General features: G+C 32.6%; 1 protein-coding gene and 1 pseudogene across 2 annotated transcripts; one reads left to right on the forward strand and one right to left on the reverse strand.

Annotated features, from left to right (window-relative positions):
• Window positions 1-250: 250 nt before the first annotated feature.
• Window positions 251-2,433, reverse strand: LOC120129873 (annotated as a pseudogene).
• Window positions 2,434-13,408: 10,975 nt separating this feature from the next.
• On the forward strand, window positions 13,409-15,975 carry LOC120130035 (trihelix transcription factor GT-2-like). Of its 2 annotated transcripts, none has more exons than XM_039147386.1 (2): window positions 13,409-13,947; window positions 14,421-15,975. In XM_039147386.1, exons 1-2 carry the CDS (start codon window positions 13,610-13,612, stop codon window positions 15,835-15,837), a joined length of 1,755 nt encoding a protein of 584 aa, XP_039003317.1. In that variant the 5' UTR covers window positions 13,409-13,609; the 3' UTR covers window positions 15,838-15,975. The 2 variants fall into 2 exon arrangements, with proteins under 2 accessions (XP_039003317.1, XP_039003318.1); XM_039147387.1 differs by having other exon boundaries at window positions 13,753-13,939.
• Window positions 15,976-16,761: the final 786 nt, after the last annotated feature.

Genomic DNA, 16,761 nt, shown 5'->3' on the forward strand with positions numbered 1-16,761 from the left:
AATTGATTAGTTGATAAGTAAATATAAAACGATGTGAAGCAATGCTAAGCGATTACATATGTAACCTAAATAAAAATTTAACATCTATATAGGAGTAATCTTGACCAATAATAGCCTAGAATTTCATGTCCAAATGGTCCACGTTCCAAACTTTAACAGACAATGAAAAACAGTTGTTCCATTATCCCCTTTTGTCTGAAATTGGATGACCATACAAAATTATCGATGATCTAAAAATGCACAAATGTTTCATAAATATGCTGCAATAATCTTTTTAGGAGTCAATAATACTACAGGAGCAACAGCCTAGTTTAAGAAATTTGACAAAAGGTGGTCTATTCCCAGAAAGTGTGCTAGAAACTTCCTTCTCCTAATCAAGCAGTCCGTAGAGGTGGAGAAACCAGTATGACTCCATCTCCCCTTACAAAGAGAAATGGAACTGTGCGCTTTGTAGTCTGAAATAAGGATAAAATAGAATCATCATCCAAAAACATGAAATCTCTCTTTAACCAGTTGATTTAAACAAAAACCCTAAATTCATGTTCACTTGAAATCTCCATTTTCATAGGATAAGTTCATGTTTTTCCTTGTGAACAAATGTAACTTTTAAGCCTAATAAAACAAATGCAAGCATTCTTCATGGTTAATATGGGGTTAACCAGAATGACATCAAAGTTACTAATGACACCATTAGAGCCAACGCTTAGTAAAGCTCACCTTCTACCTCTAGTTCACATATTAGCTTTCAAAACAAATATTAATCATATTGAACAGGAACAGAGATATGATAACCTACCCGAACAATCTCCTCATAGGTTTCATCATCTATTTCAACTGTAGTAACAACCTCTTCAACATCCCCTAGAATCATATTCAAATGCTGATCATAAGCCTGCAAACCACATTAAAGAAGAACTAAGCATCAAAATGAAGAGTTACAAGCTTCTAAACATTAAGGCAAATTATAACAGCAAGTAATAAGAACATAATCACTAATTCCTATTACAGAGGGGGGAAAACTCTGTAGAACTGAAGTGATCTGTATTCATACCATCACCTATATAGTTCAGATGATAAATGGCTAGAAAAATATATTCCCTTGACGTCTTACCAAAAAGTTAAAGAAAACCATTTGCATTACCACAGCACATTGAAACTAAAATATATCATAACAAATGAATGGGCATTTGCTGTTATGAACCAGAGTATAGATGTTAAAAAACAACAAAATCATGTTGCAATTGCTCTGGTTAAGACCAATCTTTCATGAAAGCTGTGGACAATAAATAAACAAAGGCAACAATTTATCAGTAAAAACATATGAAAATAGTATGAGAAGCAAGTTCTCTTTTATATTTAATGAGACAATTAAAAGAGAGAAAAGGTAGAAGGCATAAACTTGAAGAGTACTTAAAGGGGGAGAGAGAAAAAAGAAAAAAGAAAAAAAATGAAGTCGGAGGTCAGCATCAACAACATAACATCTCTATTCACACTGCTTTGGTAGAAAACAACTTCAAGCAGCTGCATAAAATGCCACCAAATCAGATTGACCAACAGACAACAGGCAGCAATTAAAACAAATAGATACAACAGAAAGACTAGAACAGAAAAGAACTTAGACAATTGATATAGTATATCAACATCATAAATAAGATTAAACATAAAGAAATCATCCAATAAACAGAATAACAATTTCATCTCATGCTCTCCATGAACTAGAAACGAGGATTTAGAAAATTTACTAATCACCCAAAAATCCACATCATTGCAGCACATATCAATCGGAAAGCAAGTCATGGAAATTGAGGGGGGGAAAGATACACCAAAATTTTGATTCATCCTGTTTAGCCATATTTAAGCATACCCTAATTTATTGTTATAAATTTATAATAACTTGAAGTACAAGTAGAATATCATAATCATGTTTAATATTATATATTCTTATTAATAGAATAATAAAGTGAGTATATTAAAATATGCAAGTTGGCAGTATGTTGTATGGGAGTATATTCTAAAATATATATTCTAATATATCTTCTAATTTATTTATATATTTTATTTAGAATATATTAATATTTAAATTTTTAGAATATATTAATATTTAAATTAATATTTAATATGCAGTTGATAGCAATTCAGATATGAACATAGAAGTCGGAATATTCTCAAGGGCTACCTGATACTACCTAAATAACGTATCCTAAATCAAAAAGGGGAACAAGAAGTAATGCCCAAATTAAGGAACCCTAAAATGGAATTCGAAGATTCAACATTGGAACATAAAGTAGTTGAAAAGGGAACCTAGAGTTAACGTACATGAAGCTTGCCACGGAGCTTCCGGTCAGAGCGGAGCTTGACATAAATACGTTCGTCGAGGCTGAGCCTTATCAAATCCAAAGGCTCCTTCACCGCACTCTCTTATTCGCTTGCCATTCTCTGTTTTTTCTCTTTACTTCTTCGGGTACAGTAAAGGGAAGGGTTTAGCCTTTTAGGCTGTAAGTTAAATAAGATACACAAGTTATGATATTATAGGGAAATTGTCTTGATGGTCACCAAACTTTAGGTTTATTTTATTTTAATCACGTAATTTTAAAAAATTAATTTCATCACGTAATATCCAGTTGTTATAATAAAATCCTAAAAGAATCTGACTCTTCTCATTTTCTCTCCTATGCTATTGTTCCTTGCCACCATAATGTTTTGGGTAAACTACAAGTTTAGTATTTAAACTATTATTTTTGTTTCATTTTGATACTTAAAACTTTTATTTTTTTACAAAATTATACTTAACGTTTACTTTTTGTTTTGTTTTGGTATCTCACCGTTAAAACTTAACGGGTGTGTTGTATGTGGTACTTTTTATGGATAAATTACATCATTCATCACTCATGTATCTTCTCACTCTTATTTTGGCAATTGATGTTTAATTTTTTTAAATTTAATTACTTAACTTTAGAACTACTCTAATTTAATCTCTCTAACTTTCAAATTTTTTCTTTTATTTTAATTATACATTAATAAAATAATAAAAAAATCATGTCACAAAAATCATTAGTAAAATAAATTAGAGTGATTAAAACATGAACAATTTGAAAGTTGAGCAATTAAATTGAAAAATTTTAGACTTTAGTAACCAAAATAGGAGTGAGAAGATAATTGAGTGATGAATTATGTAATTTACCTATAAAAATGTCACATATAGCAATTCGTTAAGTTTTCGATGACGGAGTACCAAAATGAAACCTAAACTAAATGTTATAAATGATTTTGAAAAATAAAAATAAAATTTAGGTAAAAAATAATAATTTAAATATTAAACGTGTAGTTTATCCTAATTTTTTACAGAATTTTTAAATTTATAAAGACCTGAGTGATATTTATTTTTAATTTATTATTTAATTTAGTTGATTTATTTTAGCCATAAAATTTAAATTAATTTGAATTTAAAAAATTACTTAACTTGACTCGATTGACATTTTTTTATTAATTTAGGTGATTTCAAAGTAGTATATGTTCTAAAGATTTTTAACCATTTGATAATGAAAGCTCAAACATCCTTACAATCTATGGTACTCGAACCTGAACCTCTAGAGATAACAATTATTCTTTTAACCATTAAAATAACTTGGTTTATACCAATTTACACAAAATATAAAATCTCATTTCTATTATTTTTCAACTGTATCAAATTTTATCCACCCTCGAATCAAAAAAAATATAATTGTATAAAAATAAAATGTAACCCCCTCAGACTGATGCGGTTAACCCGATCCGATCTGGAGTGTCACATTAGGGCCACCGAAGTGACCCATTGTAAAAATAGCGAAAAATTTAAAACTTTTATTAAAACATGTAACTTATAAAATGATTTATCAGTATGCAGAAATACTCGTATATAAAACAAAATATAATTACATGCCCCCTAATCACATATATCATACTCTGCAAACAACGCCGGAAGAACTCTCTTACTGAAGTCGATAACTGCACTGGTACAATTCTTTTAACCTGCAATAGTGAGTAATAGGGTGAGCTTTGGAAAGCTCAATAATACCGAACTACCAGATGATGCTGAAGAATGTGCAAATAAATATAAACATATATTTCCTTATCGGTTCAGACATCTACAAATCTTTATGTTGAGCAGAGATCCTACTGGTATTTCAGGTAGTAACAGATAGTGAGCTTTCAGTTCAGATGGAAATATTTCGAATGTTTAGGTTCAGGAGATCAGAATAGGTTATCTAGTGTGTTCCCACAAAATCAGTGAAAAGATACATATCTTTTTAAAACATATTTTTAAAATTTAAAAAAAAAACCATAGTAATTCCCCTATCTGTCACGAACAAAATGTGTAGGTTCCCCAGAACTATACAACCCCTGCACAACAGTAAGGCTCTGAGCACAAAGCCGAGGAGCATGCATATATACTTCCTCCAACAATACCCCCAAATAAAACATTTATCAAAAACCATAATAAATTCCCCCAACCGAACACATCATAATGTGTAGGTTCCCCAGAATCATACACCCCCTGCACAACAGTAAGGCCCTGAGCACAAAACCAAGGAACCTGTAAGTATTCTTCCTCCAACAATAAACCGCCCAATTAAAAAAAATTTCCGTCAGTAAACGGAGATATCAGAAATCAAAACATAATTCAAATCAGAAAAGAATCCATATCAGAAATCAGAACAGAATTCAGATAAGAAATCAAAACATAATTCAAATCGGAAATCAGAACATAATTCAAATCGAAAATCAGATAAAATATTCATATGATTAGGGAACACACTAGAGTTTCCAGATATTATTCAGAGATACTGAATAATCTTATCGGGCAGAGAAACACGGATCTTCGGTTTATCGATAGAATGTCAGAAGTTAGAATCACTATTGGAAGAGTTTATTAACTGACAGAATATTAGTTATTCAGAATATGAATTATCATGATCATATCTGATTCGGACAATTTTCGGAAGTTGTACGTAATCAGAAGGGTATTCAGAATCCTTTACATCTGAGTTACTTGTGTTTTCAGATATGACCAGAGTAATTTGGGATGATAAGGAAGAACGAAGATTCAGGACCTTTACAACTATGTCGATTGATCGAATAATCGAACAACTCGAGATGAATAGGTCCCAGAATAAATGCTTGTCGACTGGTCAATTCATTGTCATTCCAGGGTATTTATTCTTTAATTCCATAAATTATTGTCTACATATCATCTTCATAATCATCGCTGAATATATCTTCCAATGGTCTTTATTTCATTTTCACGCTTCCACGATATCATGAAATACTGATGTGCTTGATTTGTAGATCATGGCCCATAAGAACAGTACATCTTGTAAACTCATCAGAGTTCCCAGACTTATCCAAATCACTTACTTAATCCTCAGTCATTGAGGTTACTTAGCTCATTTAGCAGTCAAGTCTATTCCAGTTACCTCAGGGTTTTCCAGAGTAATTCAGACATTTCTGAATTTCGGATACATATTGTACTTCCGTTCAGTTCAGTTTGGTTCGGTCTTCGTGGTTGATTTGTCGAACAAATATCAAATTCTTAGTACTGAATACGATCTAGAGTTGAGCTAAGCTGAATACTTCCAAAATTAACATCGAGCCAAACTTGAGAAACGAACATGCATTCAAGTAATATTTATGTCGTTCAGGTACTGACATATCATTAAGGTTGATCGGCTCACTTAAGTTATGTTCCATAACTTTTAAAGGTAGTCCAACACCTATGCTTATTTGGATTTCTTAATTAATCCAAGTCATTTACTCAGTATAGGCCATAAGGGTATTTTGGTCATTTTAGTGTTTAATTTTATTCTATTCATTACAGAGCTCGAGGATATCCCAGCATTCCTGAGCTTGTTGATATTCTTGGGTCATTTCCATTATAGGGGTATTCTGGTCATTTTATAGATCCAGTGTATTACAATCATTTCCTTCCGCCCGATCATATTATCGAATTTAAACTTATCATTTATTTCAGTCATTTCGTACAATTCCGTCAAAAGAGCACTATCGATAAATTATTCTTCAGGTATTTACTCATAACTTGGATATTTTCGGGTCGAGTGCCTTCTCAGATTTTACAAACGTAATGTCAGGAATTTTTCTGCACAAAGACAGAATCTTAACAATCAAATCCTTAATTTATCGAGTCAAGTACGAATCCTCAAATTACTTTCTCATTCAGGGTCAACTCGGGCTATTTTTACCTCTCAATGGCATTTTTGTAATTTCTTAACCAGATAATTTCGATATTAACTCTTAACGAAAATAATTATTGTTTAGAGATCCTATTGTTAATTACTTTCCCGAACATTCTCTGATCTTGAAATGATTCTTTAACAAACTTCTAGAATCTTGCCCAAACTCTCTTGGGGTTAAAAACCGGTTATCCAAATTTTCTAAGCAAAACTAACATTTCTTATGCACATCAGTAGTTTCATCAGATCAATATATCTTTAAAAATCCTTTATCCAACTTCCATGGTCAAATCTTGTCTTTTTACAACATAAGGGTATTTTCGTAATTTTACCCTATCGGAGTATTCTCATAATTTTTCATCCAAGTACCATTAATATTTAACCTTTAATGAAATAAATTATAAGTTACATATCCAGGCTAATTCCTTTATCACTGATCACAGAACTCGTAATTTAATTCAAAAAAATCCCTCAAATTCTTATATCAGTCATTCGAGTCGTATTCATTTACCGAATTTTTACCGCATCCATATCGAGTGTATGGATTAATTAAAAACCCAAAAGTGACCAAACATGTTCAATCATGCATTTGCCAATATCAACATGTTCCACAAAGCATGAAAAGGTAGTAAAGCATTACCTTTCTGTGCAATACTGATCGACCATTAATTTCCATTCAAACATCCTCGATTCTTAATTCAACTTCTAATAATTCCTCAAATACATAACAATAGAAATTTCATAAAAAAGGGCTTAATTCTGAAAAACAGATCGAATCGGATGATAAATCAGTGAAAACAGCTTATCGGGTTTGAATTTGGTGAAACGAACCCCAAAAAACAGATTCAGGACATCGAAAAACTTAAGGATAGGTCTACCCGGAAGAAGTCAACGGTCGTTCAATGACCTGTCAAAGTTCTGGTCAACGGAAGTCAACGGTCAACGCGGGTCAACGGCTAGGGTCGGGTCGAGTCAGACCGGTCAAACCGGTTTTTTTATGCATCCAAGCCACGGCAGAGCTTTTCCCACGCGCAGTGGTGGTGCGTGGGACCTCCTCCGACGTCGGAAAAACTACAGAAAAATTTTCTAAAAATAATTTAAGCGATTTTGAGACACTTACTAAGCTCGGTTCAAAATTTTGAACGGTGGAGAGCTCGATTCTGAAACATCGAAAGCTTTGACTTCATCACCCCTCACGCGCCGGCGACGTCGGAGACACGGAGGACACCGGTAGACTCGGAACGATCAAGGAACACGATGGTGCGGGAGGTGTCGAAAACGGATGGTCGGATCGACATGAATCGATGAAAAACCAACGGAAATTGAGTTAAAACCGACGATACTTCCGGTTGACATGTACGACAAACGACGATAATTCATGACGAAAGGTTTGAGGGTTTTTGTTCAACGAACACGATGGTGGTTTCAGTTCGTCAAACGGAGGCTGGACTGTGAGTATATCGGAGTTCAAAGGATGGTTAAAGGGGAGGGAAAACTGGGAAAATCTACAGAAAACACACAGGGAAGGGTTATAGTTCATCCTATAAAAAATGGGTAAGCCGTGAGTTTAGTCACTGAACTTCCTGCACTTCTTAAAATGGTCTACCAACTTTACGATTTTACAATTTAATCATCAATTTCTTCCAAAATACCAATTATATCCAATATTTTATAATTTCTAAAATTTAACCTTTAAATTGGGGTGTTACATAAAAACTTCAAACACTAAATTATTTTTAGGCCCTATCCCCTAAAAGAAGCCTCCTTAACCTAAAGATCGGAACATATCATTTTAGTTTTTAAATTTTCAATTATTTGAATTTCACAAATTTAAATTTAACTTAACATTCAAAATTCCAATCAAAACTTTAAATTAATTTAGAAAACTTAAAATTTTAAAAATAATATTTTTTTCAAATTAAATATAGTTTTATTTACCCCTAATTTCCATGCATGAGATCAATAATCCTTAACCTTTGATTGGGCTTGATAGTAATACTCCCTCCAACTGCTCTTAGCAAAGGCACAATTCCTTCGGACCAGTTTAGGATTTGTCCTCCAATTTTTCCCACAGGATGGACCAACAAACATCATGCAATGCCTAAACTGCCCTTTAACTTAAAATAGGAGGTAATTGTACTAAAAAGTGAATTCAAACCAACTCTGTAATTTCAGTGCAAATGAAAAAAATATTAATAAGAAATCAAGTTACAATCTTTAGATAAATTATTCGATTACCTTTTTTTTTGAAGTTTTTGATATAAGGGACACGTGTAGTTAATCTTAGATGAATGATTTTGTTTTAAGAGTTGTTGAGAGTTAAATGAATAAAATTTGTTTCAAAGTCGATCTTCAAGAATGAATTTGATCTTTTATGTGTTGACGTAACCAGACCAGAGAATGAATGATTCAAAGGTTGTCGAAACTTGTTTTAGAGTAGATATATCTGTTCAAGGCTGATATAGAGTTGATCTTGGAAACATGATTTAGTCTCCTTTCAATGGAATGACTTGTTATCGTCTATTTAGAATTAAGACCAAATTAATAAATTTAAGAATATTAAAGATTAAATATGGCATTTTATCTATTTAAAAATTTTGATGTCAGTTATTTCACTATCAACTTAACAATCAGTGATTAAATTGATAACAATTTGTAACTTTAGTGATTAAATTTACAAGATTTTATATTGGTTTAAAATAGAATAAATCCAATAATCAGGTGTCTAGTAGGATAGTTTACCCAAAATTTATGCATTGCTGTAGCGTATAGCCGTATACCTTACGAGTCACGCGGTGGCACATCTCACTGATAAGCGTTGACCATACAATATATTTATATATATATTATCCAATTTTTATCGAACTATATTTTATTTTACCGTTCAAAAATAATATATATTACCGTTAACGTCTCCTGTTCAAATATGAATAATAAAATTCTCTATACCATCTTAAATAATTTAGACTCCATTTCATTGCTTGTTTTAGCGTGATGGTGTCATTAGTTCAAAAATCAAAAGCTTCGGATGTGGAATTCAAATATCATAATATATAAAAGCATATCATTAGCATATTAAAATTTATAAAGTAGATTAATAATTATGTACAAAATCAAAAGCTTCGGTTGTGGCATTCAAATATCATAATATATGAAGTTATATTCCCTATAAAACATATCATCGGGATATTAAAATTTATAATATTTTAAACTAATTTAATAATAGAATAAATTACACATCTCCTCACTAAATTTTACTCTCTCTCTTATTTCATTTATTGTACTTTCAATTTTTTTAATTTACTCACTGAAATTTCGAATTACTCATGTTTTGGTAATTTTGAATTATTTATTATTATTTTAGTATGACATAGTATTTTTTATTATTTAATATAAAAATAATGTAAAATATAAAAATAAAACAGATGGTGGCCGTTCGTTGTTCACCAACGTTAGACGCCATCGTCGACAATCGTAGATAGTGATCGTTCGATCCCAGATTTCATCTGTTGCTTTGCCCCAACCCCTGAGTCAAAATCCAACCTCCATTTTTTTCGAAACATGCTCTAAATCCGATCAAAAGTAAGAAAATCGAAATGTTGACTGCATTATATGTTGGCCATTCGATTCCAGATTTCATGGGTCGCTTCGTCTCGATCCCTTGAATTTGAATCCAACATCCATTTTGTCATAACATGCTCCGAAGTCCATGAATAGGAGATCGAAAGTGAGGAAATCGAAATTTTTTAGTCAAGATTCATGGGTTTTTGGATATTTTCTGATGAAACAACCACCAGACTCAAACTCGACATGTCAAAGTGAGTCTCTCAGTACAATTTAAGATCAAACATTCCGAAGGCCGACGATGGTTGACAGTGATGAGAAGGAGCAATGGTGATGTTGCAGAAGGTGAAGTGAAAATACTATTTTATTATTTATTTTAAATTATTTTTATATTTTAATAATTATAATAAAAGTCACATCATATAATAATAATAAAAATAATTTGTAGTGAACAAAACATAAATAATTTGAAAGTTCATTGTATAAATTATAAAAATTAAAAGTACCGTAAGTAAAATAGAAGATAAAAAATAAATTTCAAAAAGAAATTACGTAGTTTATTCTTAATAATTATGTAGGCCCACTTTTAATACGAGCCCGAAAGCTTATCTTCTTATCCAAACAAGTGGAAGTGAAAATGAGGGGGGGAGAAACGTGTTTCTTTTTGTAATTACTCTCCCTTTCCATTATATCTCTCAATATGGGACTTATGGGGTTTTACTTTAGAATTTGTCAAAACATATGTCCTCAAACCATAATTAATACATTTTATGGGGTGATCCATGCCTCAAGGTTCAAACAAACGCTTCCATGTTCTAATTCTACTCAAAACTGAATGTAAATGTCTTGTACATAAACGATCAATTTAAGTCGGTCCGCACATGGTTTTGTGATTGCTCATTTCTTCCACTTCAATCCTTTTTTATTCTTTGGGGAGGGGGGATCTTATTCTTACCATAAATGAACCCTTATTTTATGTCGTAAATACGAAGTCTTTTAAATAAAAAAAATGAAAAATAACGTAGAGCATAAGAGCATCTTTTATTTTTCTATATACTTCATAATTAGAAGATAACAGAACCAATAGGATAAGTGTAAGATGTGATAATTGTTCGAAAAGTTTACAAGTCGTTGGAACATTTCATTTGAGCCCATGCCGATGAGTCACATTCAAGTGATTGCCTCATTACCTTTTTTTAGAAAACAAAGTATCAAAAGATGACATTTCTCAGTGGATGGTTGCTTTTTACAGCAAGTTGATGTTTTATTTTATACCCTTTTTTCATATTACAGCCCATAACCATAGTCTAAAAGCATATAATTTTATTCAACCAACCAAATTTCTCAATCTCATGATATATTATAAGAGGTCGAGAAAAATCACAGAATATATGATGACGTTTTAATAATTTGGGATGGGGAAAGAAAACCCTATATGATAAAGATAATATTTATAAATTTAATAATATTTATCTATTTATAGGGTGTATATGTATGGGGAACGAGAATTGTCAAGTTGTAAGAAAGGAGAAAATTTGAGGATGAAAGAAGGTGGGATGTGTGTTTGGTGAGCTGGAGGGACATAAATGTACACATGGTTGACAGCGTGCGTGTGTGAGTTTACATTCACATGACGTACCACCCCAATCCCCATGTGAAAGTAAAACCTTTAGTCTATACTTTAGTAACTTTTCGTTACTTGTGGTTATTTCTTGAGATATTAAATTTAAGTATCAAGAATATTAAGAGTATGAAAGTAGAAATAATAAAAAAATAAAAAATTTAAATGTTATGATTTGAGTCTAGCAATAGCACAAATCAATCTCATTGTTTTATCGTTATATATGTTGAGTTTAGGATATTTTTCAGTGAAATGAACACCATATACACGTTCAGGAGACCAACAGAAACGAACTAATTTTTTTTTGGATCCAACAGTCATCGATGACAATGATCGGTGGCGACGATGTAAGTGACGACCAACAACGATAAACTTTGATCAATTTCAAGGGTTAACATAATGTTATATCTAAAGTGTAGGGGTCAAATTTAAAATTATTCCCTTTTACTAATATGTCATCATCAAACTAACATGAATCAACTCAATCAACAAAATGTAACAATCGACAATGTAAATGATCAAACTTTAATAAATCAATAATATAAGTAAATGAATTATAATTTTTTTAATATCGGTGATCTAAAGTGAACAAAACTAAAATAAAAGTGATCGTACCAATATTTGACCCTTTAATTCTTGCATTCGATTTTTGCTAAATACTAACCAAAGGTTATTATACTAGTTATTTTTTTAGGGGGAAAAGAGAGTATTATATTTAAAGTTAAATTGAATATTTTTAAAATTAAGATAAAATCCTTGAACATATTTTTATACACTACTAAGAAACATATGAAGTAAAACACATTAGAAATATCCAGTTCTAAATCTCAGTTTTATTAAAATAAGAAAACTTGAATTATCGCACTTGAAACATAAATCATAGACGTTATTTGTTTTTTTAACAGAGATTAAGTAAAGAAATAAAACTGAACATGAAATGACAAATCTCTTTCCAAAAATAATGTTGGAAATAGCTATCAATAACCTTATCACAACTCATAGGGCATTTGCACTGAATCAAAAGGGCCGTTGAATTTGAAAACTACGTAACAGAAAAATAATGTAATGTTATATTCTCGATGGGTTCATGCGGGTCGATGTTAACAACACTTAAATAATAATAAAACAAATGTTTAATTTAAAATTTTCATAATTTAATCTGTTAGATTGATTTTTTTATAATTTTAAAATATTAAAAAAATAAAATTGATAACTTCATCATATTAAAATTATCTGAATTAAACAAATTATCAATTTTTTAAACTTATTGATTTGGACGTGGGAGTCACATCCCACACTAATTGTATGGTACAAGTCACCTCTCTTAAGACAGGATTAGTGAAACAATCCAATTGACCCAACCAAGTTAAATGGTCCCAATTTTTCATAATAACATTCATTTAAAAAAATCCAAATCATGGATAAAATTGATGGGGCTTAAGATCGATTTATAGCCATGGAAATAATAATAATGACGGTAGGTTGCAACCTAACAGAAAATGGACACCAATTTACATCGATTCATAAATGGTTTGGCCCCTAATAACATGACCTACAACGTATAACATGTTTTATTTCAAAAATGGATCCCACTGCAATGTCTCATTTTTTTTAAAATTATTTATTATTATTATCTTCTTCTTGCAATTATAAAATTCTAAAACTCAACCTAAATTGTTACATATATTTGATGTATGCATTTAAAATGCATTATGTTTTTTTTCGAAGTTTATTATATTAATAATTTTATGCTTTATTTATATCTATACAAATCAATATAAAAAATTATAAATTCCTATATATTATTTCATAAATCAATAAAACCCATACCACTCGTTACTTTTTTAACAGACTGTCTTTTAAAAAAATAAAATTAAATCCTTACGATTCCAATAAAAATGGATGAGGAAAAATCTTGAGATTGACAAGCAGATCCCTCAAACAAAAACAAATTACTAATAAATTCACCCAAACAAAAACTATTTTTGAAAACGAAGAAGCAATTCACCACCCTCTTTTCTCTGTTCAGAGAGATAGGATCGAATAGAGGCGTACAGAGTTCATTTTTTTTTTCATATTAGTTTATTATTTTTTCCCCTTTCTTCATTGAAAGCTGCAAGTAAATCGCAAGCTCTTGCCGGGTGGGGGTAAAGAAGTGAAAGAAATAAACGAAGTTGTCGTATCTGCAAAATCATATATGATGGGTGGTGGTGACACAACTGCTGGTGCTCTTGGGAGCGGCGGCGGCGATGGTAACGTCGCCGCTGCTTCTATGGTTAGCAGCGGTGGAGCTCGTGATGGAAGCAGTACTGAAAGAGATGGTGCCGTCGTAGCGGGCAACATGTTTGGCTCCAATGGCAATAATAGCAATTCGGGTGACGATGAGAGAGTTAGGGTTGAGGAAGGCGAGCGTTTTTACGGGGGCAACCGGTGGCCGAGGCAAGAGACTTTGGCACTCTTGAAGATAAGGTCGGACATGGATGTTACCTTTCGTGACGCTAGCGTCAAGGGTCCATTATGGGAAGAGGTTTCCAGGTGATTATTATTACTAATTATTCCCTTTTTCAGATAACTCGATGGAAAATTTGAAGTTCGTTTATGTTTAATGAGTGGAGATCTGTGTTTTCGAATTGTATTCTTTCTGTTTATTTTCTCTTTATAAGTTCAAGTTGAGAGAATTTAAGCATCTTCAGTGTCCATATGATTAAGATATTTGGACATTTCGGGGGTATTGGATTTTTTTATCATTTCTGGCATTTGCTTTTCCCAATATTTTCACAGGGAATCTTAAGCTGGATTTTGCTCATAATTTTTAGTCCATTTCTCTCTACTTTCCCGTCATCAGTTCCCAATTAACATAGTTCTTCTTTATGCTTCTATTAAAATTTTATTGTTTGGATTATATGTGAAATTCAGTTCGTAGTTTATTTTACGTGGGAATCAGCGTTTGGGGGTTTTTTTTTTTACTGCTGAATTGAAGTATAAGTTTTCTCTAACGTCGATATCAGGAAACTAGCAGAGCTTGGGTATCATCGAAGTGCCAAGAAATGCAAGGAGAAATTCGAGAATGTTTTCAAGTATCACAAGAGGACCAAAGATGGCCGAACTGGTAAATCAGACGGCAAGACTTATCGTTTTTCCGATCAACTTCTAGCCCTGGAAACCCATCTTTCCGCTCACTCCCCAGCAACAGCTGCAGCAGCGCTGCCGCCGCCAATACTAAAGCCTCCAGTTCAGCCCCAGGCGACAATGGCAGCAGCTAATAATCCTCCGAGTCAGACTAATAATGTCACTTTTCTATCAGCAACAACAGTACTACCCAGTTTGCCTCAAAACATTGTACCGATAAACATAAACCCTACAATTCCTTCTTTTCCTAATATCTCCGCAGATCTAATGTCGGATTCGACCTCCTCATCGACGTCTTCGGATTTAGAATTGGAAGGTCGAAGGAAGAGGAAACGAAAATGGAAGGGCTTTTTCGAGAAGCTAATGAAGCAGGTGGTTCAAGAGCAGGAGGAGATGCAGAAGAAATTCCTGGAAGCATTAGAGAAACACGAGCAGGAAAGAATGACTCGTGAAGAAGCTTGGCGAACGCAAGAGATGGCGAGAATAAATAGAGAACGCGAATTATTAGCCCAAGAAAGATCAATAGCAGCGGCAAAGAATGCAGCTCTAAAGGCGTTCCTGCAAAAAATATCCGACCAGCAAAACCCGGGCCAGACACAAAATAAATTAAATAATCCACCGCCAACACCGTCGATACAGACGGTGGCACAAGCACTGCCGCCACTACCAGCGGCTGCAGCAGCAGTGCCTGCTCCACAGCCTCCGCTGGATTTATCTGTGTCAAAGACGGAGAATGGGGATCCAAGTTACAGGCCAAGCCCATCGAGATGGCCTAAAGTGGAGGTTCAAGCATTGATTGAGCTAAGGAATAGGCTGGACAATAAATACCACGACAGTGGTCCAAAAGGACCATTATGGGAGGAGATATCAGCTGCAATGAAAAGGTTGGGTTACAATCGCAATGCCAAACGATGCAAAGAGAAATGGGAGAACATAAACAAGTACTTTAAGAAGGTTAAAGATAACCACAAGACAAGACCCGATGATTCCAAAACATGTCCCTACTTTCACCAACTTGATGCTTTATACAGAGAAAAGAACAAACATGACAGCTCCTCCAATCAAATAAAACCCGAAAACTCAGTTCCCTTGATGGTACTCCCCGAGCAGCAATGGCTCCCTCCTCCTCCTCCTTCCGAGCCTTATCAACAGCACCACCAACGTGATCACGGAATGGAAGACTTAGAAAGCGATCAAAACCAAGACGACGGCGATGACGAAGAAGAAGAAGATGATGAAGGGGATGAGTACGAAATCGTAGGCAGCGAAGCGGCTTCCATGGGGTCGTGCGAGTGATGTTTAGAGGTAAGTACACTTATGGGTGGAGGTGTAGCATATATTTATGTGGTTCATTTTGATTATTATTTATTTTTTGGGCTAAAAAAATAAGTTGAGAAAGAGATTCAAAATCTCATTCCACACAATAATGAAGAGGGAAAGAAAGAGACCTGTGGTGTGTGTTGGAAATGGTAATTGTTTCAAGCATACTTGTTCTTCTGGCTTCATTTTTCACTTTCAACATGTGAATTCATAAGAAAGGGGAAATGGTGGTGTTGCAGAAAAGATAATGCAGAAATATCACTTGTAGTGTCATGGGACCTCTTTCCACTTCAAAACCAATCTTCCAAAAACCTAATAAATCTGTACTTATCACATCTCCATTTATTTTATTCAATACTCTATTTTTTTATTAAAAAAAATTCAAATTCAAATCTGTTCATCATTAATAAATAGTGTTAATTATTGATATGTTTTAACACTATAGGAATAGGATAATTGAAAGAGAATAATTATACTATTTTTTATACATATTTAGTTGATATAATATAATTAAAAATAATTTAATAGGATTAGATGATATTTTTTTTAAAATATTATGATAAACTTTAATTGTTACACTCCCCTTAAGAATCGAAAGTGTGATTAGGATGAATTAATTACATTCAGTTCAACGTGATCTATTAATTACTGTGATTACTCAATCGAACTGTATTCAATCTAGTCCTAAATGTGACAATGGTTATCTAAATATAGAGTGAACAAATGGTAGATTAAATTGAATTAATAGAATGTTTTAAAAATTAATATGGGTTGAGCATTGATTTTGAAAATCTAAATCATACAAACTTTTGAATTTATTTTATATTTATATGGAATTAAATATCCAATTAAGAATAAATCAATTCAACTATTTTATTAATTATATATACATAATCTAAT

Source organism: Hibiscus syriacus, unplaced genomic scaffold (genome assembly GCF_006381635.1).
Source record: "Hibiscus syriacus cultivar Baekdansim isolate YM2019G1 unplaced genomic scaffold, ASM638163v2 tig00110505_pilon, whole genome shotgun sequence".
Lineage (NCBI taxonomy): Eukaryota > Viridiplantae > Streptophyta > Magnoliopsida > Malvales > Malvaceae > Hibiscus > Hibiscus syriacus.

Excerpts from the sequence above, each read along its gene's own strand:
- LOC120130035 (XM_039147386.1), top strand. The coding sequence starts at position 13,610 with ATGATGGGTGGTGGTGACACAACTGCTGGTGCTCTTGGGAGCGGCGGC. Across the intron at positions 13,948-14,420 it reads TTATGGGAAGAGGTTTCCAG|GAAACTAGCAGAGCTTGGGT; the intron begins GTGATTATTATT and ends CGTCGATATCAG.